Source organism: Eurosta solidaginis, chromosome 2 (genome assembly GCF_040869045.1).
Source record: "Eurosta solidaginis isolate ZX-2024a chromosome 2, ASM4086904v1, whole genome shotgun sequence".
Taxonomy (NCBI): domain Eukaryota; kingdom Metazoa; phylum Arthropoda; class Insecta; order Diptera; family Tephritidae; genus Eurosta; species Eurosta solidaginis.
Genome location: NC_090320.1, coordinates 119,439,580 through 119,465,704, shown reverse-complemented (window position 1 = coordinate 119,465,704; position 26,125 = coordinate 119,439,580). Strand labels below are relative to the sequence as shown.

The 26,125-nt window shown below is 34.4% G+C and overlaps 1 protein-coding gene across 7 annotated transcripts in view; it reads left to right on the top strand.

Annotated features, from left to right (window-relative positions):
• Nucleotides 1-26,125, top strand: part of TBC1D16 (TBC1 domain family member 16) — a 435,866-nt gene that overhangs the window by 305,879 nt on the left and 103,862 nt on the right. For 5 of the 7 annotated variants that reach the window (XM_067766137.1, XM_067766135.1, XM_067766134.1 and 2 more), the window contains 2 exons: nucleotides 4,744-5,304; nucleotides 5,646-7,882. In XM_067766137.1, the coding sequence (XP_067622238.1) occupies nucleotides 4,744-5,304; nucleotides 5,646-6,269 (1,185 nt within the window). In that variant the 3' untranslated portion in view covers nucleotides 6,270-7,882. Of the gene's footprint in view, nucleotides 1-4,743; nucleotides 5,305-5,645; nucleotides 7,883-26,125 lie in introns of those variants that run through there. The other 2 variants (XM_067766133.1, XM_067766131.1) reach the window with 1 other exon arrangement.

Sequence of the window (26,125 nt, the reverse complement as noted above, 5' to 3'; positions counted from 1 at the left end):
TTTTATGTCATTCCATCTTGAAGATATGATTTCAATGGCCACATCCACAGGGATGCTAGGGAACAAGGAGACCACATCAAACGACACTACACTTTCATCATCATAAATATATGTGCCTTTAATCTTATCTTTGAATGCGGACGAATCTTTGACATTATATTTGGACGATGTATTTAAATTTTTGAGGATTTGGACTACATATTTGCATAAGTTGTAAGACGGAGCGTCAATGGACGAACAAATGGGTCGGAGCGGTATACCATCTTTATGTATTTTCGGCAGACCATATATTCTAGGAGGGTTTGCGTTTTTGCATGTAAGGAAATTATTTTCTTTCAAATCGATAAAACCAATATTAAACATCTTTTGGACTATTTCGTTGTTCCTTTCTTGTAATTTGTTCGTTGGATCGCGTTTCAGTACCCTGTAAGTTGAAATGTCGTTAACTAACATTTGCATTTTTTGGTCGTATTCTGGTTTGTCCATGACCACTGTGACATTTCCCTTATCGAAGTTAAGCACGAGCAGATGCTTATTGTTTTTAAGGAACCTTTTGTTTTCAGTACGGTCTCATGTATGAACCTCTCTGTCGCTGAGACTTTGTTTTTGCTAATATGGTGCTGTATTAAGGTCGTCAAATTATTTCTTTCTATTTCTTGATTTTCTTTATCTTTCAAAGTTTGTATGATATTCTCGCCGTCTGCTATGATTTGAAAGAGGGGGAATTTCTTATTATCAGTTGGTAATGAGTATTTTGGACCTTGGGACAATAGCCACTTTATATCATGTGGAATTTCTGTGTTTGTTAAATTTCGGAACCATTCCGGTACCACCCTAATGTTCATTTTGGCATTTTCATTCCGTCTGAGATTGTCGTACTTTTTCCTTTGTGTCCTCTTAATGTTTTTGGTGGCTTTGTTCGCCAGCAACTCTTCGCTCTCGAAAAATGCAATTGAATGAGATGTGTCCAAGGCTAATGTAATTTGTGATCTCAATCTATTTATCTCTCTTTTGTATTGTCTTAAGAGTTCATGTTTCATGCATATTATAATGTTCAAGAGTTTCGTTTGCACTTTATCAATATATGAGGAAATTATATTGGTGAACTTACGTGTTGATTTGCTTTTACTTATGTTGTTGTTTATGGTGTACCTGATGTTCTTTGTTGCGTTTATGATGAAGTTCGGTTTACATGCAAAAACGCAAACCCTCCTAGAATATATGGTCTGCCGAAAATACATAAAGATGGTATACCGCTCCGACCCATTTGTTCGTCCATTGACGCTCCGTCTTACAACTTATGCAAATATGTGGTCCAAATCCTCAAAAATTTAAATACATCGTCCAAATATAATGTCAAAGATTCGTCCGCATTCAAATATAAGATTAAGGGCACATATATTTATGATGATGAAAGTGTAGTGTCGTTTGATGTGGTCTCCTTGTTCCCTAGCATCCCTGTGGATGTGGCCATTGAAATCATATCTTCAAGATGGAATGACATAAAAGAACACACATCACTGACAAAGGAAATATTTCTTAACATGGTTAAATTCTGCATCAAGGATAACCGTTACTTCAAATACAACAACAAGATTTACGAGCAACGTACAGGAATGCCCATGGGTTCTCCAGCTTCCCCAGTACTAGCTGACATCGTTATGGAAGAGTTGCTTATGAAGTTTGAAACAGACGCGAAGAACAAACCCCGATTGTTGACAAAATATGTTGATGATATTTTTGCGGTTGTAAAAACTACAGAAGTAGAAAGCATGTTAAAATTGCTAAATGGACACCACAGCACTATCAAATTTACAGTAGAGGTGGAGAAAGATGGAAAGCTACCCTATCTTGACACTTTGGTTATAAATAAAAACAACAGATTGTGGATTGATTGGTATATGAAACCAACCTCATCGGGTAGATTAATTAACTACAATTCTAAACATGAAACCAAAATTATTAGAAACACCGCGAAGAATTTTATAAGTAGAGTTCTCACGATTAGTGAGAAAATATTTCACAAAAAGAATATTGCCATAATAAAGAAGACGTTAGAACAGAACGAATTCCCCAGAGAATTGATTAATAAACTTATTCACAACTTTTACGCAGGAGCCAAAAATGAAAACTTATGTGAAAAAGGCAATAAATTATATAAGCCAGTATCGTATATTCCCGGATTGGCAGAAAGAATGAAAAGTTCGAACCTATTTGACAGAGAAAAATACACAATAGCATTCACATACAACAATTCACTCCGACAAGTATTTAACAATATGAAGGACCCAATTCCAAAGTTAGAGAAATCTAATTTAGTATATGAAATTCCATGTAACGGCGACGGGTCCCACGTATGCGGAAAGGTATATGTGGGGACAACAAAACAAAAACTGAAGACAAGGGTTTCCGGTCACAGGTCCAATATCAAGCTAAGAAACAATTCGTCGGACAACAAGACTGCCTTGTCATCTCATTGTGCTGACACTGGACATTACCCCGATTTCGAAAATGATAGAATTCTCGATAAAGAAAAATATTACAATAAACGATATATTTTGGAGATGCTCCATATTATGAACACCCCTAATAGAATGAATTACAAGTCGGACGTAGACCAATGTGCCTGCGCATATCGGAATTTAGTTTCAAAGCAGCAACAACACACAGGGCAAATCACAAAAGGTTCATCGAGAGCGCCACAGCCCAGCAAATATCCCACTGCGAACGTGATTGTGGACAACAACTAATGAAAGGGGGGGGGGGGGGGGGGGAGAGAGGATATTATGCACATTTTGCCTTGTTGCATTTTGTCTTGTTTTTCTTAAAAATGCTTTGTGTATGATTGTTGTTGTGTAATTTTGTTTACTTATACGGTTCATCAAGATTTGTTTATACTTGCGGTACTCTAATTGTTTACTTTCCTTTTTCCACCTTCTTCCTATTATTTTGTTAGAACACCTGATTAGTCGATCAGGCATTTACATGCAAGTAAGTCGATCTAGTGTTATAAATGTATATATGTATGTGATATAAATCATTTATTTCTGTTTATTTTCTTTTCATGTTGTGTTTTTAAAAAAGTCTTGAAAATGACTTCAGATTGAAGTCGAAATATCGACCAAATAAATGTGTGAATACTAACACAGTGTTTTATTTAAAGCAAGGCCTCGAGCTCACAAAACCCTACATTTTTTAAATAAACAAGGCCATCAAAAATCAAAAACAGAATAAAAAATTTTAATTAATTTTCACTCCAATTTCATTAAAAAATATAAAAAATAGTTAGCAGACGCTATCTGTGTTTTAATTTAAAAGGGATGCATGATAAGTAAAATTCCACTATCGTCTATAAGATTTCTAAATATGTTTGAGGTAAATGGTTTTTTATTTGCAAAATAAGAACGCCGATAAATCTATTTTTAATAAGTAAATCTACTTTTTGTCCTTTTAAAGAACCCATGAAAGATGTAAACTCTACATTCCACGTTGTCTGAGGACCTCCTTTTCAAGTTTTTGGCATGTGTCTTATACCGAAACGATATCTAGCAAATGAATTTTTGGAGGAAATATTTTCATGACATTTTCTGGGCTGGCCGAACCACTGTCGATGAGTGACCCCCGATTAAATAAATTTTGAAATATGTTATTATGAATATGAAGTCAGATGGTGTCTTATTATAAGGCCAAGCAATAAAACTTATAATAAGTTTATACTATGGTACAACAATCCTCGTTCAACGTCGTTATTATAAAACTTTATGTAAGGCTGATTCTGCGTAGGCTATTGGGCGGCGACCGTGTTGTGATGGTAGCGTGTTCCGCCTACCACACCGTATGCCCTGGGTTCAAACCCCAGGCAAAGCAACATCAAAATTTTAGAAATAGGTTTTTCAATTAGAAGAAAATTTTTTTAAACGGGGTCGCCCCTCTGCCATGAAAAGCTCTCAGTGAAAACTTATCTGACTTGCAGATGCCGTTCGGAGTCGGCATAAAACATGTAGGTCCCGTCCGACAAATTTGTAGGGAAAATCAAGAGGAGCACGACGCAAATTGGAAAAGAAGCTCGGCCTAAAATCTCTTCGGAGGTTATCGCGCCTTACATTTATTTTTTTATTATTATATACAAAAAAAAAGTAATAATAAAAGTAAGGCGTGATAACCTCCGAATAGATTTTAGGTCGAGCTTTTTTTCCAATTTGAGTCGTGCTCCTCTTGATTTTCCCTACAAATTTGTCGGACGGGACCTACATGAACGGCATCTGCAAGTCAGATAAGTTTTCACTGAGAGCTTTTCATGGCAGAGGGGCGACCCCGTTTAAAAAAAATTTCTTCTAATTGAAAAACCTATTTCTAAAATTTTGATGTTGCTTTGCCCGGGGTTTGAACCCAGGGCATACGGTGTGGTAGGCGGAACACGCTACCATCACAACACGGTCGCCGCCCAATAGCCTACGCAGAATCAGCCTTACATAAAGTTTTAATTGCGAAATGTAGAATTTCGATATCTATTTTTTGGAGGCTAACTCCGAAAAACGGAGATAGTACTTTGTCTACTTAAGCCTCAATCTCTACAAAAAAAGAGGGTTTGGTCCAATACCCAGCCGGCTGTTGCACAGTGTAATTTATTACATTCTGCCCGACAAAGCAAACGTTTTTTAAGACAGCTTATACAGCACTTGATAAGATTATATTTTATGAGTACCCGTAAGTTAATTTGTGAATTTATATATGTAATTATAGGTTCTTCATCAATGGCATTGCTTCCTACATAACATAGCTTTTACTCCTACCCTAAAACAACAGAACTCACCATATCGCCAGTTTATGGTGTGTCGCCCAGAAATAAAACAAACCGACTTGCATCCTGAAGAAGGCAACGGTCAAAAAATAACCACCAATTTCTTTTATGGAACTTTGCTGAATATAAAGGGCCAAATAGAAGACGGTTTTTTTCTTCGAAAATGCGTTTTTTTTGGTGGTTTGGAGAAAAGTTTAAGGAGAACGATTTGGCCATTTCTGTTGAAGTGCTATTCTTTTTCATCGACATTTGACGATAGAGCGGTTCTCATGGATATAAGAAAGCAAGAATATGACGAAATAACTAGAAAACGCTTATACTCCATGTCCCCAGAGGAGCAAATACATTTTTGGAAATCAGTGCAATGTGTTGTCGAAAAGGATATTGCAAGAATAGACCGTAAAAATACTTTCTTCTGTGGGGACCATAACCCAAATAAAGAAGCTATGAAAAGTATTCTACTTAATTATGCGTTTTATAATGCAGGAAAAACTTATTCTCAGGTAAACTTTATTTTGATAATAGGGGAGTTCAGGATTTTGTGCAAATGGTCTAGCATAATTTTATTTGCAAACTGGTGTAGTACTTTTACACAAAACGCCAAAAAATTATATGGCTATGCATTTGCTACGTCATGGTAAATACGAAACATGAAAAACCGTAGTTTATTTTTTCAACATTGAATAGCAAATCAGCAACTATCAATACAAAACAAAATGTGAAAAACAAAAAATTAAAAAAGTTGCTCACAATCCATAGCTTAGAATTGCTATTGCTACGTATCAAATGCACAAAACTCTGAACTGCCTTAATGTATTTTTCTAATTAGTTTATTTTTGTTCAGGGAGTGAGTGAATTATTATCTCCTGTATTCAACGAAATACAAAACGAATCGGAAACGTTTTGGAGCTTTGTGGGAGTACTGCAACATTCATTTTTTATCTGCGCACATAAGGATGTTGGTATCGATGGAAACTTAAACTATTTAAGAGAACTTATCCGTATTATGCTGCCAACTTTTTATGAACATTTGAAATTGCATGACAGTTCGATGGAGCTTCTGTTTTGTCACAGGTGGCTAATATTATGCTTTAAGCGTGAGTTCACCGAATCGGTAGTAATTAGAATGTGGGAAGCGTGTTGGTCAAATTATCTTACCGATTATTTTCATTTGTTCCTCTGCCTGGCCATAATCGCAGTATATACTGATGATGTAGTTGCTCAGAATTTACGAGCGGATGAAATGTTGTTCTATTTCAGCTCACTTGCTATGTATATGGACGGACAAATAATTCTGCGAAAAGCCCGAGGATTACTTTACAAATATCGCCAGTTGTCTAAAATACCTTGCACATTGATCGGCCTATGCAAAAGGTGCGGTCCTGGTATGTGGGATTCTGATCACTGTCCAGCTTTGGAGTGTGTTGGTCATTCGGAAGATGACAAATGCCCATTAGATATTGACTAAGCTATGTTAAAAAAAAATAAATCGTTGGAAAGTATTAACGTTTTCCGACCCGAGGAATACGGAATTGCCTATGAGAAGCGATGGAGATCTCTAAGTTTTTCAGTTGTTTGTTGTAGAAGTGTGAGAATTAAAGAAAATACTCTTATAATAAAAATAATAATACCTTAGAAGTAGTGAAAAAAAATTTCATTATTACTAAAAACTAAGCTATAGTGTAAAATTCCAGTGATAGTGATAATAACGGTGTGGTGCTGGCACCACCTCGTAAATATGTTTTTGGAGATGATTTGGGTAAAATTTTGATATTAGTATCAGTCCCGGACCATTTCAATATGATTCCAAGAACATTTGTCCGACCGTTTCGGGACTATTTCGGGACATTTTCAGGATCTGAAAATATAAATCAATCTTTGTTTGATTTTTTTAAAACTAAAATCTTTAAAATTTTACGGGCAATATTTTGCCTGTCGGCCTGTTTACTATTTTAGCATACGAAGGAAAAAGTGTGTTATATTGAAAAACCATATTGCTCACAGTAGGCAAACACTTAAAAGGGTTAAAGCTTTTATCATTGTCAGACAAGAACAGAAGCGTTGACTCCAATTTAAGCGTAAAAACTCAGTTTTTTTTTTCTTTTAATAAAATAGATGGAGTCTTGTCATCGTATTCGAGAAACCTGGTAACAGAACTTTAAACTTCATCGCATATTCCTTAAATTTGTTTCGAAGATTGTATTCTGTGTATGACGCAGCACTTTCAAGTAATGGGGTCTACACACAGTGAGTCTGATTCAGAAGTCAGCTGTGTACATGTTGACTCGCCGTCAAAATCAAACTCATTTTGATCTTCACGAGTCAGCCAGAGTCGTATCTGTGTGACTAACGAGTCATTCCATTCGAAATCATATGATTCACTGAGTCGGCCAATTTAGATTTTAGTAAAGCTTCGAGAAACTCTTCTCTAGAATCCCAAAGAACAAAATTTTCACGAGCTTGGTTTTCACCTTTCTTTCGTAAGTTCTAGACCAATGTAGTTCGCAACGGTTTCAAGTCCGCAATATCAAATTGGTCAAAACGATAAAAATTGTTAAATATTCGTAACCAACAATTTACATAACATCTTGCAGCATACCGACCGAAGCTGACGAACGAGATAGCAAAAAATATCTTCAGATCAGAAAACCAAGTTGTGGGTGTGCGCTGGAATACTTTTGGGATTCACAGAAAGCGCACTCTGGCATAAAGAAAAACCAATGTTAAATTTAAACAAGTAATAAATGTAAATGCAAAAAAAAACGTGCTCAAAAAGTATTGTTTAACAAAGTTTTAATTAAACAATTGGAAATTGCAAACAAAAATTTAAGGCGTCGCAAAACTCTCGCAAGTGGGTGACGTTTTTAAAACTTGACAAAAATTGATTGAATGTCGTAAAACGACTTTAAAAGAGCAATAATTTAACCAAAATACATAATTTAAAAAATTCTGTCCCCTATTGAAAACAAAGTTTGTGAACGTGTCTACGCGCAAGGGACTTTTTCTTAAGGCGCCAATACAAGAAATAATGACAACTTGAAACGAAGTCACACGAGTGCACCATTTTTGAAGGTGAACCAGGTGAGTAATTCTGTTTTTCAAAAATTTAAGAATTAGCATTTATTGCTGGTGTGATCTGGGTCCTAAACTTCATACGTGTTCCATTTAATGTATGTATAAACCAGACACATTTTCCCCTCAATGTTGACTGGAAAAAAATCAAAACCCGAAATGACGCCCTCGACATCCACATCGAGTGAACCACAGGGTAATAGAAAACTTTACATGTTTAAATGCAAAATCTAAGAATCGACACACATCACCTCTTCGTCGACTTTAAAGCCGCCTTCGAAAGCACGAAAAGGAGCTGCTTATATGCCGCTATGTCTGAATTTGGTTTCCCCGCAAAACTTATACGGCTGTGCAAAATGACGTTGAGCAACACCATCAGCTCAGTCAGAATTGGGAAGGACCTCTCCGAGCCGTTCGAAACTATACGAGGTTTCAGACAGGGTCACCCTATCGTGCGATTTCTTTAATTTGCTGCTGGAGAAAATTATACTAGCCGCAGAACTTAACCGCACTGGAACAATATACTATAAAAGCGTGCAATTACTGGCATATGCTGACGATATTGATATCATCGGCCTAAACACCCGCGCTGTTAGTTCTTCTTACTCCAAACTGGAAAAAGATGCGGTAAAGATGGGTTTGATGGTGAATGAGGACAAAACGAAGTACCTGCTGTCATTGAGCAAAGAGTCAGCGCATATGCGCCTTGGCAACCACGCTACTGTTGGCAGCCATAATTTCGAAATAGTAAAAGACTTCGTTTATTTGGGAACCAGCATCAACACTAGCAACAACATCAGCACTGAAATCCAGCGAATAATCAATCTTGCCTATAAATGCTACTTTGGACTAGGTAGGCAATTGAAAAGTAAAGTCCTCTCTCGGCGAACGAAAATCATACTCTACAAGTCACTTATCGTACCCGTCCTGCTATATGGGGCAGAAGCATGGACCATGACAACAGCAGATGAAGCGGCTTTGGGAGTGTTCGAGAGAAAAGTTCTTCGAAAGATTTATGGACCTGTACGCGTTGGCGATGGCGAGTACCGAAGAAGATTTAATGATGAGCTATACGCAGACAAGAAAGTGTTTTTATCGGAACCCGCCTATGGAAGCAGAGGTAGAGGGCGGCCCCCACTCCGTTGGAAGGACCAGGTGGAAAACGATTTAAACTCCCTTGGTGTGACCAATTGGCGCCGGTTGGCGGAGCGAAGGAGCGACTGGCGCGCCTTGTTGGACGGCCATAACCGTTTAGACGGTTAAGCGCCAATTAAGTAAGTAATATACACGGACAAAACGAACAGCTCACAATAAAGGCAAAACGAAAACACATTCATTCACCCTTACGCAAAAAAGCTGCGAGCACTGTATTATACCCACCTAATTACGAGGGCATATACTTCGTTCTTGTTGAGTCAGCAGCGTGCAAAGGAATAAATAGGCTTAAAATTATTTGTACCCAGATTGGGTTTCGAAAACTATGGAGCCATTAGAGGCATTCCAATAACTTACGATGAGAAAGAATTAAAACTCAACAAACCAATTAACTCAGTTTAGCGTCTTATGCGCAAAACCCACACTTAAAATATACTTCTACCAACAACAACAGTAAAAATAGGCTTTTATTGACAACGTTATTACACTAGGTTATGCTATAGTTCCAGTTGCCTTCGTTGCTCCCCCCTTACACCAATGTTTAAACTGCGGTAGGCTAGGCCATTTTCAAAACTCGTGTAAATAAAAAAAAAAAAACGCTGCATCAAGAGCGGCCTTCCCCAATGCGGTAACGACAACTGCGAAAAAACTGCATTCTTTGCAGAAGTACGGAACACATTTCAACGGACAAATCGAAATGTTCGGCATGGGATAGGGAACAACCAATAAATTTCGTGAAAAGCGTAAAAAAAATTCTATACGCGAAACTCTGGGCACATATTTCTCGGACAGATCCAATCAATTTGCACTACTGGCAACCGACGGCACACAGTTCCCTTATCTGACAGATACATTGAACAATACAAACCGAAAACTCACAAAAGTTAGGTACAACACCGTACCTCAAAGAGCAAGCACTGAATCAAAACTGAACAGACCGCCCACAAAACTCAGGGTAACAAACAAGACAGTACCAGTATATAACACAACAGAATACCTTAAGGGAAGAATTACAGAAATAGAAAAGATGTTTTCCATAGTCTAAAAAAAGAGGGAGTTAGGGAGCTCTGCGAAAAATGGCTAAAATAAAAGAAAAATTTCATGCAAATGCATTAAATGAAGATATCATTGCCATACAAACAGGGACTGACGTCCCTTCATATTAATCCACACGAAAGGCGCTCTGAGGATCCTATAATATTAGGTACTGCCAATCTCTTAAAGCCAACATAAACACAGTATAATACCATCCAAATCGGAATTGCATAGACATAGGCTTCCTGAGTGAGGTATTCTCCAATCAGGATTGTTCCTGATAGAAACATCATAACACAATATTCTGGAGAAGAATAGAAATGACGGCTATGGTGGTGACGCGATTCTTCTAAAAAAGAAAATATAATTTCACAAAACTAGCTACCTTACAGACAAGGACATTCTTATTATTCGTACCACCAACCTCAAACTAAACTTAACAATTTTGCAATATATTTCCCGCCATAAATCCCGATAGAACCCTTTAAGGTGGAAATCACCGAACTTCTTTCCTTCCTCGAAAATCAAAACTACATTCTTATACTGGGAGACTTCAATGCAAGAGCAAGAATCTGGGGGGACTCTGTCCAAACATGCAGGGGAAATAACCTTCAAAATATAATTATAATTGAGGAATTCAACTTCACCTGCCTAAACGATGGCTCACCCACTTTTATATCTGACGTAATATCTAACACGGGACCGGTACTAAACCTATCCTTCTCAAACTGCAAAATTCCATTTAAATGGAAGGTGGACTACGTTTGGCGCTAGTCACCACCTTCCGATTGTCACGGAAACAATTTCAATAGCAACGTCAGGTGCAAAGTTCCGCTCCACAAAAAACTTATGAAAAATCTCAAACAAATTGATTTTGATCCTGACATTGACGACATGCACCTAAAGTTTAGCCAGGAAATAAAAGCTGCCACCCACGTGGTCAAAGAAAACTACTCTACCAAAGTTTGGTGGGACGAGGACTTCGCCAAAGAATATCGATGTCGACCATAAAACCTACAAGCCCTTTAGGATACCAAAATGAATAGAAAAAGGAAGTTAGAAAAGCAAAGAGCAAAACTTTTGAATCAAAAATGAAAGAACTTAATCCAGATCCATCCTCGAAGGAATCCTGGAGATTTTTTAATGCGATGAGGGGCGACTATAAATCTCTAACAAGTTTCAATGGTCCCCGGACAATGATAAAGACTACTTTCAGATTCTAAAAGACCAAGTCCCCTCATCCAATACTCTCCCAATTAACATTGAAACAGTTCCAACAAACTCGCTCGCAATTAGTTTTGAAGAATTAAAAAATATTTTGACTAGCAAAAAAAGAAGTCTGCGGGAGGTGTAGATGGCATTACTATGCGATGCTAGAAGCCCTACCTAACCTTATAATATAAGAACTGCTTTAAATAACGCTTTTATTACAAATCAAATACCCGACAAATGGAGAACTACGAAAATAGTCCCCATCCCAAAGAAATAAAAATCTAAACATTTCATCAGATGTATAAATGTATGCATCAAAGAAAATTTCCAATTTCATAGAAGAAAATCAAATACTGATGTATATTGGAACGATTTTCCGTCATTCCTTGTCAAATTTGGTTTTTTAGGCAAACCGGTTTCGGCGTTGTGCCATTATCAGTGTCGATTTTCGTTCTCAAATACTTCCCAAACACTCTTTCGCCTATAGGAAAAAATCAGCAACAGTAAGCATTAATTACCTTCTGCATGAAACTGCAGCTCTTAAACGCTAGGGCGTTAGAGTCCTTATCTGCTCTACGGACATCAGTAATGCGTATAATTGTGTTAGCGTAAAGTGCCCCAAAAGTATTTTAGAAGTACGGATCTAGAGGACCACTAATCAGATGGATCACAAACTTCCTAGCGTTCGGAAACCTATAGCTAAGAAAAGAAACAATAATGACAAATGATGGGCTTCCGCAAGGAAGCTGTCTGTCCCCCTGTCTTTTCAACATTTATACAAAAAACTTGCACAATATTGAGGATACAAATAGAAAATTGTACCAATTTGCTGACGATTTTATTCGTATGTCATCTCAAAAAACCTGCAACAGGCCTTTGCAAACCCACAAGCCAAACTTATTGCCTTCTTCAATCTATGTCAACAACTCAATCTGTCATTCAATACCGATAAAACCAATATCATGGCGTTTAACTAAAGCAACAACTCGATATTCAATATCACTTATCAAGACAGATCCTTGCAGCAGGTACGAGTCATAAAATTCCTGCGCAGGCACATTAGCGCATCACTTATAAGTGCTTATTTATAAAGACATAATGAGCACTATAAATACATAATAAACCAATCCAGGAAAAAAATCAAACCTGTTAAAATCAACCACATCCAACAATCCAAATGTTGTTGTTGTTGTTGTAGCAGTGCTTCGCCCCATACAATAGGTGCGACCAATCACAAATTGTCATCAATGTCCTCTACCGGGAGCCCAAGGAAACTTTCTGTTTCAACAGGGGTGGACTATAATGAGAGGGGTGTTATAGAGGCGTTGGTTCCACATTGCAATTCAAGAGATGGTTGGTGTCATGTGGGGACACGTTGCAAGCAGGACATACATTATTTATATCGGGGTTGATTCTGGATAGGTAAGAGTTTAACCTGTTACAGTACCCAGATCGAAGTTGAGCTAGAGCGACGCGCATTTCCCTAGTGTAGCATTATGCGTCATGCCCACCTATGCAATACATTTGCGGCATTACGCACCATGAACTTCTATGTCAATACATTTTAGTAATAGCATAATCATATTACAATATTATGCGACATAAATTACATTGACCTAACACAGCGGTTCGCTAACATCAATGGAATGCCGAATATGAAACCCTTGTCAGTACACACCTAACAAATTCTGCTTAGTCACACACTCCGGTCAATACACTGCCGATCGTCAATGTTAGCTTGTCACCAAAATATTTACATACAACCAATAAGGAAGATAGACTAAAATTAAAAGAAAAAATTAGAGACTTAAGAAATAAAAAATAAATATAGAGAATATTCTCAGTACAAATGAACATAAACATTTTTTCAGTAAATTGGAATGCTTAGGTCGTCCTTATAAAACCACTTTAAATTTAGAATTTTTTTTTCTCACTCATGTTTCCCCAAGATAGAAATGAAAAAATGGGAACAAATCTTTGAAGCGTTATCCGAAGAGAAAATTAAGGCAGAAAAGGCATACAAATGCGTAAATAAAAACACCACGATAAAGCTATAAACTATAGTGAGACATTTAAACACGATCGTAGAAGCCCTAAATAATATAGGACAGGTAATCAATAGGTTAAATAATATACTCACCAAAGAACACCAAGCAGAAGCATACCAATTCTTTTCCCACGTACGAGACAAATTAGTATCCTCTTTAGGTAGATACAACATAGAAATAACTATACCAACTACAGTAGAAGAAAAACTCCAGGTTGATTTTAACTCAGTTCTAACCGAACTTTCCCAAATCCGCACCTATCACCAATATTGAGTCACACTTCGTCAGTAGAAGAAAATAAACCACTAGAAATCCCACTCATAAATATCACAATGCCACAAACCGTAGTAGAATTCATCAAAACCGCCTCATCAGTGCTACCAGAGTTTGATGGCAAGCCTGAAAATTTGCATAGTTTCTTAGATGCCCTCGATATCCTCGACCAAATCAAGGATAATCATGAAGCCATAGCTATAACCATGATAAAGACCAAGCTAAAAGGCACGGCAAGAAATTTCATAAGTAACGAGAATACAATCGCACAAATAAAACTAAAACTAAAAACTGCAATCAAAGGCGAATCAGTAGAAATCTTGACAGCAAAACTCCTGAATATCCAACAGCGTAGCAAAACTGCAAATCAATACACTGAGGAGATAGAAAAGCTAACTAGGTCATTGGAGGGAGCCTATATCTCGGACGGATTAAACCCAGAATTGGCAACGAGATATGCTACACAAGCAGCAGTCAAAGCTATGTCTAAGAACTGCTCCAATGATAAAGTGAAAATGATTATGCAGGCAGGAACGTTCACAACAAAGAACGACGCAATTTCAAAGTTCACAAACAGCTGCACGGAAATCACAGGCAGCTCGAACACAATCTTAAATATACGGCAACAAAATCAATATCGAAGTAATTTCCGTGGAGTTTACCGAAGTAAGAACTATGGGAATTACCGAGGCAGAAGATTTAGACCACAGCCAAGATATAACAATAGTTCGAGAACAAATAACAATGTTCAAAGAGGACCACAAACCCAAAATGACAATAGACAGTACAATCAGACGCGTAACGTGCGAAATTGTACCCAGCAGGAAAACCAAGAAACTCCACTTCAAAATTAGTAGATAGGAAAATATGTATTCGTATTCATATTGTATTTGTATTCTAAATCTACACTTAAATAGTTACATATCTACAAAAACATCATTAAATAACTCAATTTCAAATTTTTTAGTAGACACAGGAGCAGATATCTCCATAATTAAAAAGAATCAAGTACTTAATCATACAAAAATAAATACAGAACAAATGACAGACTAAAAGGGCATTGGTCAGGGTATAACCAGTACATTAGGCACAATTAAAGCTGATTTAAAAGGCGATGGCCTTCTAATTTATCATAAATTTCACGTCGTAGAAGACGACTTTCCAATACCGTGCGATGGAATAATAGGTTTGGACTTTATAAAGAAATACAATTGTATTCTAGATTATGGCAAAACAGAGGATAAACTAATCCTAAGACCATATGATTTTCCCCAAACATTCACAATGTACTTAACAAATTATCTGTCTGATAACACAATTACAATCCCTGCTAGATCTGAAGTCGTTAGACAAGTAACAGTAAACACTGATAATAAAACCATCTTCACACCCCACCATCAATTATCTGAAGACATTTTCATAGCGAACACAATCACAAATAAAGATCAAACTTTTGTCAGAATTATAAACACCACACATAAAAACACAACTATTCAAATTACAAAATACATACTGGAAATTTAGATGACTACAATTTAATTAAAACAAACACACACAATAAACAGAGTAATGACACAGAAAAGTTAAAAAGATTAACTAAAAATTTCCCAAAATTTGTCAATTCACAATTAACCTCATTATGCACAGAATTCATAGACATATTTGCACTGGAAACAGAACCAGAAAGATGACACACCAGTATACATAAAAAACTATAGATTGCCCGAAACGCAAAAAGGGGAAATAAGCAAACAGGTTAACAAATTGATCGAAGATGACATTGTAGAACCTTCAATATCAGAGTACAACAGCCCAATTTTACTGGTACCTAAAAAATCACTACCAGGTAATACAGACAAAAGATGGAGACTGGTAGTTGACTACAGGCAAGTAAACAAAAAACTAGCAGCGGATACATTCCCACTTCCAAGAATTGATGATATTTTAGACCAACTTGGAAGAGCAAAATATTTTTCATGACTTGACCTTATGTCATGTTTTCACCAAACATAATTACACCAAGATTCTAGAGATATAACCTCATTCACAGCAGAAAATGGTACATATAGATTCAAAATACTACCCTATGGATTAAAAGTAGCACCAAACTCATTCCAAAGAATGATGACACTGGCATTTGCAGGCCTCAAACCATCCCAAGCATTTCTATATATGGATGATTTAGTTGTACTAGGTGGTTCAGAAAAACACATGCTGAAGAACTTAAGAGATGTTTTCTCTACTTGTAGGAAATACAACTTAAAATTACATCCAGATAAATGCCCATTCTTCAGCGAAGAGGTAACTTATTTAGGACATAAATGCACAAGCGAGGGAATACTACCCGACCCAAGCAAATTTGAAACAGTTCAAAATTACCCAACACCAAAAACAGCAGATGAAGTTAAAAGGTACGTAGCGTTCTGCAATTATTACAGAAGATTTGTACCGAATTTCGAAGAATACTCAAGAAAATTAACTAGGCTTTGCAAAAAGAATGTTTCCTTCGACTGGACAGAAGAATGTCAAAGAGCTTTTGGCTATTTAAAGGAAGCATTAATCAGCCCAAAACTTTTGCAATACCCCGACTTCAATAAAGAATTCTGCATAACAACAGACGCTAGTGGGTACGCTTGCGGAGCAGTCCTTAGCGCAGAACATGATGGCAAACAGTTACCAATTGCTGACGCTTCTAGATCCTTTACAAAATGGGAAACAAACAAAGCTACAATAGAAAAAGAACTAGCAGCAATCCATTGGGCCATAACCTTCTTCAGACCATATGTTTATGGCAGAAAATTCATAATTAAAACCGACCATCGCCCTTTAACATACCTTTTCTAGATGAAGAGTCCTTCATCTAAGATAACACGAGTAAGACTCGATTTAGAAGAATATGATTTCGAAGTGGAGTACATTGCCGGAAAAGAAAACCACGTCGCGGACGCATTGTCTCGCATTAATATAACAAACTTAAAAGAAATGTCAGTGAAAGCATGCAAAATAATGAAAGTCACAACCAGATCAACAGCTAAAAATATAAAAAATAATGTTAAAATTAAAGAAAGTCACACTGAGAACCCCAAAAATATGAAGCGCTAAATAAATTTGAAGTAAAAAGATATGTCAGGCTCGTTTTCAGTCCCCCCAAATTATATTTCAAAAAGGGAAAAAAAATTTGTAGCACCATAAATACAAGCAACCTAATTGTAGATGATAAAATTGACTTAGAACAATTCTTTATCAGGCTTGAAAAAGAGGCCGCCAACTTGAAAAAGTACAGTTGTCTTTAGGGGACAATTTGTTTAAAAGTAATTATACTCGAGTAGGCAAATTTATTGAATACAAAGGAAGTTATAAAATAAAAAGTATAGACAAAAATAATAATTATATATTAATACCTAACAGTATAGGAAATTGAGATAGTAAAATCAAAATAAAGAAATAATAGTCCATAAGAATAGGCTTAAACCCATTTAAAACATCTTTTGCAAATAATCATTCCAATTTACTCGGTTAATTAATAAAAGCTTCTAGAAACAACCGGATTTTAGGTGGGTCGACACATTTAAAATCCGGCTGTAAAATAAGTAAAATATAGAAGACAAATAGAATCCAATAAGTAAAATAAATAAAATAAGTAAAATAAAAGTTAAATTAAAAATTTTTGAAAAAAAAAGGATTTGTACAAAAAAAATATATATATAAACAAAATGTAAAAATAATAAAAGTATCAAAGTCAGCATATCAGAAACAAAGTACACAAACTCTTTCACTATAATATCAAGTTACAGTAAAATACCAAAATAATTTAAAATTAGAATCATTTAAAATTCGAACAAAGAGTCTTATACAATTGTTCACAAAACAATTATATAATCCTCTTTTTCTAAGGCGGATGGTGTAGCATTATGCGTCATGCCCACCTATGCAATACATTTGCGGCATTACGCACCATGAACTTCTATGCCAATACATTTTAGTAATAGCATAATCATATTACAATATTATGCGACATAAATTACATTGACCTAACACAGCGGTTCGCTAACATCAATCAAATGCCGAATATGAAACCCTTGTCAGTTCACACCTAACAAATTCTGCTTAGTCACACACTCCGGTCAATACACTGCCGATCGTCAATGTTAGTTTGTCACCAAAATATTTACATACAACCAATAATGTGAATTAACCAAATATTCACATACAAGCATTGTGTAGGTTAAGGAATTATCTATAAAAGAGAAAGAATTTTTTTAATAAAATGAATTATTGTCGGACATTGAAGTTGAAACCTTTCGTCTCATTAATTTTAACTTTTCACTAGGGAGAGTGCGTTCCTCCTCTGCTAGTTTTGGGTATTGTTCTTTAAGTACTGGATTCACCGCGCACTTCCTGACATAGAGTCGGATTTCACTGAGGACCTGCTTATGCGTTTTAGCTTCATACGTCTGTGTTCTCATAACGCTTACGGAGATTACCCTTTAAGCCCCTTTGCGGTGTAGCCTCATCAATCAGATGTCCGTTGGGATGCCCAGGTTTCTGGGTATTGAACAGAAACTATTTCTTCAGAACTTAATTTCTCTCCCTAATGGGTAGTACTTATATCAACATTCAAGTTGATATTTTAAAAAAAGCTTTTATTTTCGGTTTGAAATATAAAAATTTATTTTTGTTTATTTTTGAGTTTAAATATTTTCAAACTAATTAGAATTTTCTTTTTTTGAAGTTATTCAAAATTTTAAGTTAACACGAAAACTCAATTAAAATTATTTTAAAAATTAAAGTAAAGAGTACAAAGTAGTTAACACTATATTTACTCCCCCTCCAAGAAAATTTGAAACAAACAAATTATTAATTAATATTAAATGTAACCTTTTTTTGTTTTTTGTTGTTAAATGTATTTGTATTTAAATTAGTGTTAATAAGTATGTTTGCTGGTTGAAGTAAATCAATTGAAATATTTTTAATAGTATTTTTGTATTGAATTGTAAATGTTTTTTGTTTCTTAGAGATAACTTTAAAAGGTCCTTCATAAGGTGATTCTAAATTAGATTTACGAAGAACTTTAACAAAAACAGACTCACAATTTTCTAATTGTTTAGGAACGAAAAAATTTTCTTTGTTATGATGAAAAACTTTAGAACGAACAAGCGAAAAATAATCTCTTATTTTATGAAGAGCGTCATTAGAAAAAGCATGTTCTTTATTACTATTTGAAATAATTAATTCACCAGGTATTCTAAGTGTTTGGCCATAAACAAGTTCAGCAGATGAACATTTTAAATCTTCTTTATAGAAGTTCGTAAACCAAGTAGAATGAATGGTAAAATGTCAGACCAATGAACCGAGTCGTTTGATGCTATAATTGCTGCTTTTAAAGTTCGATGAAATCTCTCTATCATGCCATTTGCTTGGGGATGGTAAGGAGATGTATGAATTTTATGAGAACCTAAAACTTTAGTTAATTCCGTAAAAAATTTTGAAGTGAATTGTGAACCTTGATCTACTGTAATATTTAATGGTATACCAAATCGTGGTATATAATTTTGAATAAAAGTTTTTACTATAGTATTTGTTGAAATATCTTTAAGTGGATAGTTTTTACTATAGTATTTGTTGAAATATCTTTAAGTGGATAAGCTTCAGGCCAACGTGAAAATCTGTCAATAATTGTTAAAATATAACAATTTCCATTTGAAACTGGAAGAGGTCCAACAATATCCATATAATATGTTCAAAACGGCCTGATGGTATTTGAATTTTTTGGATAGGAGATTTAGTATGTCTTGAAATTTTGGATTTTTGACAATTGATGCAATCTCTTTACGCATGTTAGGCCAATAATATTTATTTTGAATTAATTTTCTAGTTGTTCTTATACTTGGATGAGATAATGAGTGAATTTTGTCGAATATAATTCTTCTCATAGAATGTGGAACATAAGGTCGAAAAGGTTGTAGAGAAACATCACACCATATGTTTAAATTAATAACTGGAATATGAATTTCTTTTAAATTATTTTTAGAATTTGGATCAGAAATGGTTTTTTGTAAAAATGTATCAGTTTGCTCTTCTTTATATAAAGTTTCTAAATTTATATCTTGAGTTGAAATTGCATTTATTTCTGGAATACGGGAAAGTGTGTCGGCAACTATGTTGTCTTTTCCACGTATATATTGAATATCATTTGTAAATTGAGCAATATATTCAAGATGACGTAGTTGACGAGGAGATCTATCTACTTTAGAATTTAGAACATGAATTAAAGGTTTATGATCAGTATAAATTGTAAAAGTTCTACCTTCAAGAAAAGTTTAAAATGTTTAATTGAATTATAAATTGCCAAAAGTTCACGATCAATGTTGAATATTTAGTTTCTGTTGTAGTTAATTTTCTTGAAAAATAAGCTAAGGGTTCTAGTATATTATTGCTAGTTTGTTGAAGAACTGCTCCAATAGCAACATTTGATGCATCTACTGCTAATGATAAAGTACCATTTTTGTCGAAATGTGTAAGTAAAGTATTTTTAGCAAACAGTTTTTTAACATTTTCGAAAGCTGTTGTGGTTTCATTTGTCCAATTTAATTGTTTGAGTTTGTTTTTAATTGCATGTGTTAACATTTCATGCAGAGGACTAAGTTCTATTGCTAACATTTTAATATATCTGTGATAGTAATTTATCATACCTAAAATTTTTTGTAATTTATTTATAGAAATTGGTTTTTCAAAATTTGTTATGATTTCAATTCTATCTAAAGATGGTTTAATACCTTCGCCTGAAATTTCGTAACTTAAAAAATTTAATTTATTTACACCGAGAGTACATTTTGAAGGTTTGATATTTAAATTATATTCTTCAAGTCTTTTGAAAACTGATTTTAAATGATTTATATGTTGATCTTCATTATCACTGGCAATAAGAATGTCATCATTGTATGTAAATACAAAATCGAAATCAGAAAATACTTCATTAATAAAGCGTTGGAAAGTTTGAGCACTGTTCCGTAAACCGAAAGGCATTCTTACGAATTCAAATATTCCAAAAGGGGTAGTTATTGCAGTTTTATGAATGTCTTCTTCTGCCATTGGAATTTGGTGGTAAGCACGCACAAGATCAATATTCGAAAAAAATTGTTTGTTTTTTAAATCAATTGTTAAATCGTGAATATGTGGTAAAGGATACCGATCTGGTGTAGTAATAACATTAAGTCTTCGATAGTCTCCGCAAGGTCTCCAATCATTTGGTCTTTTTTAGGAACGAGATGAAGTGGAGATGCAATAGGAGAATTTGAGGGTCTGCATATACCCGTTTTAACTAAAAATTCAAATTCAGCTTTAGCAATTTAAGTTTGATTGGATCAAGACGTCTGGGTTTCGAAAATGGTAAAATACCTTTTGTTTCTATCCTGTGAACCGTATGGTGTTTAACTTTTTTAGTATAATCTGGTTCACAGGTAATATGGAAATTCATTAAGTAATTTTGAAAACTTATTTTCGACAATAGGAATTTTGAGTGAGAAAATATCAGAAAATCCAGAAGATCCAGCAACTTTAATTTTTGTAGTAGAATCCATTATTCCTTTATTTTTAATATTGACAATAATTCCGAATTTTTCTAAAAAGTTTGCTCCTAAAATTGGTGTATCAATGTTCGCAATAATGAATGGAAATTCAAAATCTCTTCTTAAACCTAAATCAATTTTAAGTAGTTTTGTACCGAAAGTTTCAATTGAAGAACCGTTTGCTGCGGTCAAAGTAAGATCCGAATTTCTTTTATAAATTTTAAATTTAGAAAAAGGAATAACTGATACAACTGCGCCGGTATCGATAAGAAAATTAAGTTTATTAAATTTATCAAATATGAATAGGCGACGAGTAGGTTTAATAATAGTTCCATTATCCGTCACCGTCATAATGGATCGTTTCAGTTTAAATTTTGTTCGCAATTTGAATTATGATTTTGATTAAAATTGCATGGTGGTATACATTTAAGAGCGTTATCCTTAAATTTTTTGTGATACCAACAAATAGTTGTTTGTGAATTAAATTTACGATTGTTTGAAAAATTTCTTGATCTTGAAAAATTTCGAGATTTAGATCTATTTCTATCTTTATATCTTGAACGGATTTGTAATTGATTAATATCATTAGAAATTTTATTTAAATTTTGATAAATAGCCGTAGTTAATTCAGTTAAATTTTTAACGCATTGTTCTAAAATATTATTATTTATACTTGAGACTACAGGAGATTTGGAAGAATGAGGTTTATTGATTAAATCAAAAAGTTTGTCAGCTAAAATAATAATTTCATCTCTGTTTTGATTATTATTGGAAGTCAAATGAATTTGTATTTCTTGTGGTAATTTACGAATCCACAATTTAAAGAGTAATTCTTGGCTAACTATGGAGTCAGAACTTATAAGTGATTTCATAAATCTGAATAATTCAGATTGTGAACGATCACCAAGTTCAGTTTTTGAAAATAATTGTTCTAATCGTTTTTCTTCGCTAAGAGAAAATCTTTCACATAGAATTTTTTTGATTGTATTATATTTATTAAAAAGAGGAGGAGGGTTAATAACATCTACAATTTTAGATATAGTATCTCGTTGAAGAGTAATTAGAACATTTTGAAATTTTAAATTATCATCATTGATATTGTTAATTTCAAATTGTCCTTCAACAAGCAGAAACCAGGCATCGGGAGATTCTTGCCAAAATTGTGGTAATTTAATAGATTTAGTAGAAGAAATATTTGTAAAGTTATCTTGTGTTGAAGTATCTTGTGTTATATTAGAGATGTTGTTTTCTGTTGTATTAATGTTAGAATTTTGAGTTGTATTGTGAGTCATTGTGTTATTTGAATAGTTGTTGTTTTGATTTTCCGAATTTGTAAACTTACGGGTTCGTATTTGTGAACGTAGAACCATATGAAAAAAAAAAAATTTTATGAAAAAATTTGAAAATTAGAAAATATTTAAGATTTTTTTTTTGGAAAGGGAGTTAACAATTTAAATAAAATATTTAATTTTATATAAAAAATAAGTATTTAAATAATTTATATTAAAATTGTTAAAATATAAAAATAATCTTAAAATAAATTTGAAAGTTTAAAATGTTTAAAATTTTAATTTAAATTATAATTGGAAAATTTGTAATATGATATTAATATAAAAATTATACTTACATAAAATTAAATTAGTAAAAAAATATTAAAATTAATAAGTATTTGATTGATGATTGTAGATATTTTGAGGGAATAAATGGCGTTTTTTGGACGTGATAACAATTAAATTCATTGCTGTTGCTATTTATGCAATGGCTTTGTTGTTTTCTTTATAAATCTCATCATTTTCATCGTGATGTCTTATACTTTAAATCCGTTCTTGTGTGTATTTTGCGTAAAATTGTTGTAATAGCTCTTGTTGTAGTGAAGTGGAAAACTTAACCATTGTTTTAAGCGTAGTATGTTGTTTTTTAGAGTTCTTTATTAATTAACGATTCGTAGAAAAATTTTATTTTTATTTATGTTGCATAAAATTTATAGCATGTCTACTAGTAAATTTCTGCTATAAGTACTTTATGTTTTTATTTGATTGTCCGCACTTATTTTTTGTTTTTGTTTCGTATATAGAATTTACAGCGACTGTTATATGCAATTTGCACAAAATATTGTTTATTAATTGAAGTATATTTAAGTTTCATTTTTTTTTTTAAATCGATGTGCGATTTACAATTATGGTACTATGATTTTACTTTTTAATTTTTTTATTGTTTCTTTAAAAGTTTTAACAATTGGTTAAACTATTTTGTTCATCAAATCTGCTAAAATTTGGTTTCCGTTTTCGGGTGTTTCCACACAGTCACATCTACGAATGTCTATGGACTTTCACTTATTTTCACAATAGTAAATGTTTTAGGCACTTTCAAAACGAAATACTTTTAAAGTTAATTATAGCTTCGTATTATAATCACTAAATTTTTTGTTTCTGTTTTCAAATGTTGATTCTCAAATAATTTTTGTTTTTTGTTGATGCCGAATGTATTTCCAAATTGGATTTTAAGTAAACAAACTGATAGCTGTTCGTTTAGTCTGTTTCGCGCAACTATTTAAGTCGTTGTAAATATGACGGAGTAGTTACTTTAAAATTGTGAAATTTTTTGTTCAAAAAATCATTTATCACAAGCACGAGGTATTATATATACAAGCACGGACAGATATAGATTCAGATAATAAATGCATTTTAATTAAAAATTAGCGAATGGAAATTTTCGTAATCATTACAGTCATTAATGAAATAAAATATTTGCGCAGGATCGTTGGTAGGATCGCCAATATATCAACATTCAAGTTGATATTTAAAAAATCTTTAATTTTCGGTTTGAAATATAAAAATTTATTTTTGTTTATTTTTGAGTTTAAATATTTTCAAACTAATTAGAATTTTCTTTTTTTGAAGTTATTCAAAATTTTAAGTTAACACGAAAACTCAATTAAAATTATTTTAAAAATTAAAGTAAAGAGTACAAAGTAGTTAACACTATAGTACTCTCGCAACATTGTGAACGTGGTGTTCTGGGGACATAGAAGACAGCCCGTAGCGGTTCTGATGGCAGTATTTTGGCAGGTCTGTATTTTCTTTCAGTGAGTAACCTTTAGGCTTGGCGACCATATCGGTCATCGGCGTAGGAAACGATGCGACTCCTGGTAGAGAAGGTAGCTTTGATATGTAGAAATAAACAAAAGTGGGGATAGGACACCACCCTGTGGCACCCCTTGTTTAATTCTTCTTAGTTTGGATGTTACATTCTTGAATTACACCGATTCTTCCCGACCAGACAGATAATTGCGGTCCACCTTTTAACACTTGGGGGAAGAGGAGGCACTTCCAGGTCTTGCAGTTACGTGCCATGATTGATCGTGTCAAAAAATTTTGACAGGTCTAACGCAACGAGTACTGTTTTAATTTAACCCGCAATTTATCTGAGTACTAATGGCATTTAGTGCGATGGTTGTGCTGTGGAATTTTCTGAAGCCATGCTGACGATTCGCTAGTTGCAAAGTTTCATTAAAGTAGGGAAGCAGAATGGCTTCAAGTGTCTTGGCTGCTGGCGATAGGAGTGATATCGGGCGATAACAATCTCCTATGTTAGCTGGTTTGCCAGGCTTCAGTAGCGGGACTACCTTGGCGTCTGTTGGCCCGCCGTCTAACTTTACATTACATATTGTCGGCAGAAGTCGCACGCGCATTTTTTCGTATCCGATAGCACTTTATCGCCAAAGGCGATGGCAATTTTTTCATTGTGCTTAGACGTATTAGATATGGACTTTACTGTGGACCAAAACTTACCCACACCGGCAGAGAGGTTACAATTCTTTAAATGATCCTCCCATTTCGCCCGCTTGTGTTCATCCACAAGCAATCTGATACGTTTGTTTATATCCCTTGTTTGGGAGTCACCGGGGACGTGCTGTTTTATGAGGTCACGTTCTCTGGATAAATTTGCGGCCTCCGCCGGAAAATGAGGCCGGATTTCCGGATTTCTTCCGGCGGGAATAAAACGAGGCGAGGCGGATTCAATTACCTTACGGAAAGCACGTTCCCCTTGGTGAGCATCAGTCGGGATAGGGAGGGCAGCAAAGCGATTGTCTGTAAAGGATTTGTATTCATCCCACTTTCCTTTCTTTAAGTTGATGAAAGTGCGGTTCTGGGTAATGATGAAGTCGGCGGTTCGCTCGAGTATAGGCAGGTGTTCATATGCCAATGTCACATCCAGCTACGTCCAGATATATAATGATTTCAAACTAATTCACGACAGATTTCAAATAGTAGATGCATCCGTATCCTCCCAAACCTAAAAGTAATATCATCAACCCTACCTGACAAAAGTCCAACCGAGCCTCCAATATAATACAATAATTCTAGTATTCTTAACGACTATGCAAGCCTCAAATATAAAATTTTCTTTACAGATGCATCCGTAGTTACCACATCAACAGGCTGTGGAATATACAACCACGCGGATAAAAGTTAAATATCCTTCCAATTCAGGTGTATTAGAAAACGCAAAGTTTTAAGTTTTTTTCCGATATATTTCAACCTCCTTCGCATATCGTCTTCAGGGGCTACAACAAATATTGTACAACAGCATTTTCCAACTCAATCTTAAATCCTCCTAATGTTTCGGAGAAATTTATTTATTTATTTTACTTACTACGACTCTTAGAGCCTAGATCAACACTTAAATCCATTCGAATCCTAATATTTATTCTATATTCATTGATTTCGCGTGAGCATATAATATTTTCTTAAATAAGTTATAATCACAATTCTTAATATTTGCAGGTAATTCGTTGAAGCTTTTTAACCCTTTGTAAAAAATACTATTTTTTCAGACTCCGTTTTGTAATTAGGTAATTTAAAATCATTTCTCTGCCTCGTATTTCTGTCATGAACCTCCTAGTTAAATTTAATTCCTGGGTTTTGATAATGAGGCAAATTTCCGGTTTTTATGTTGTA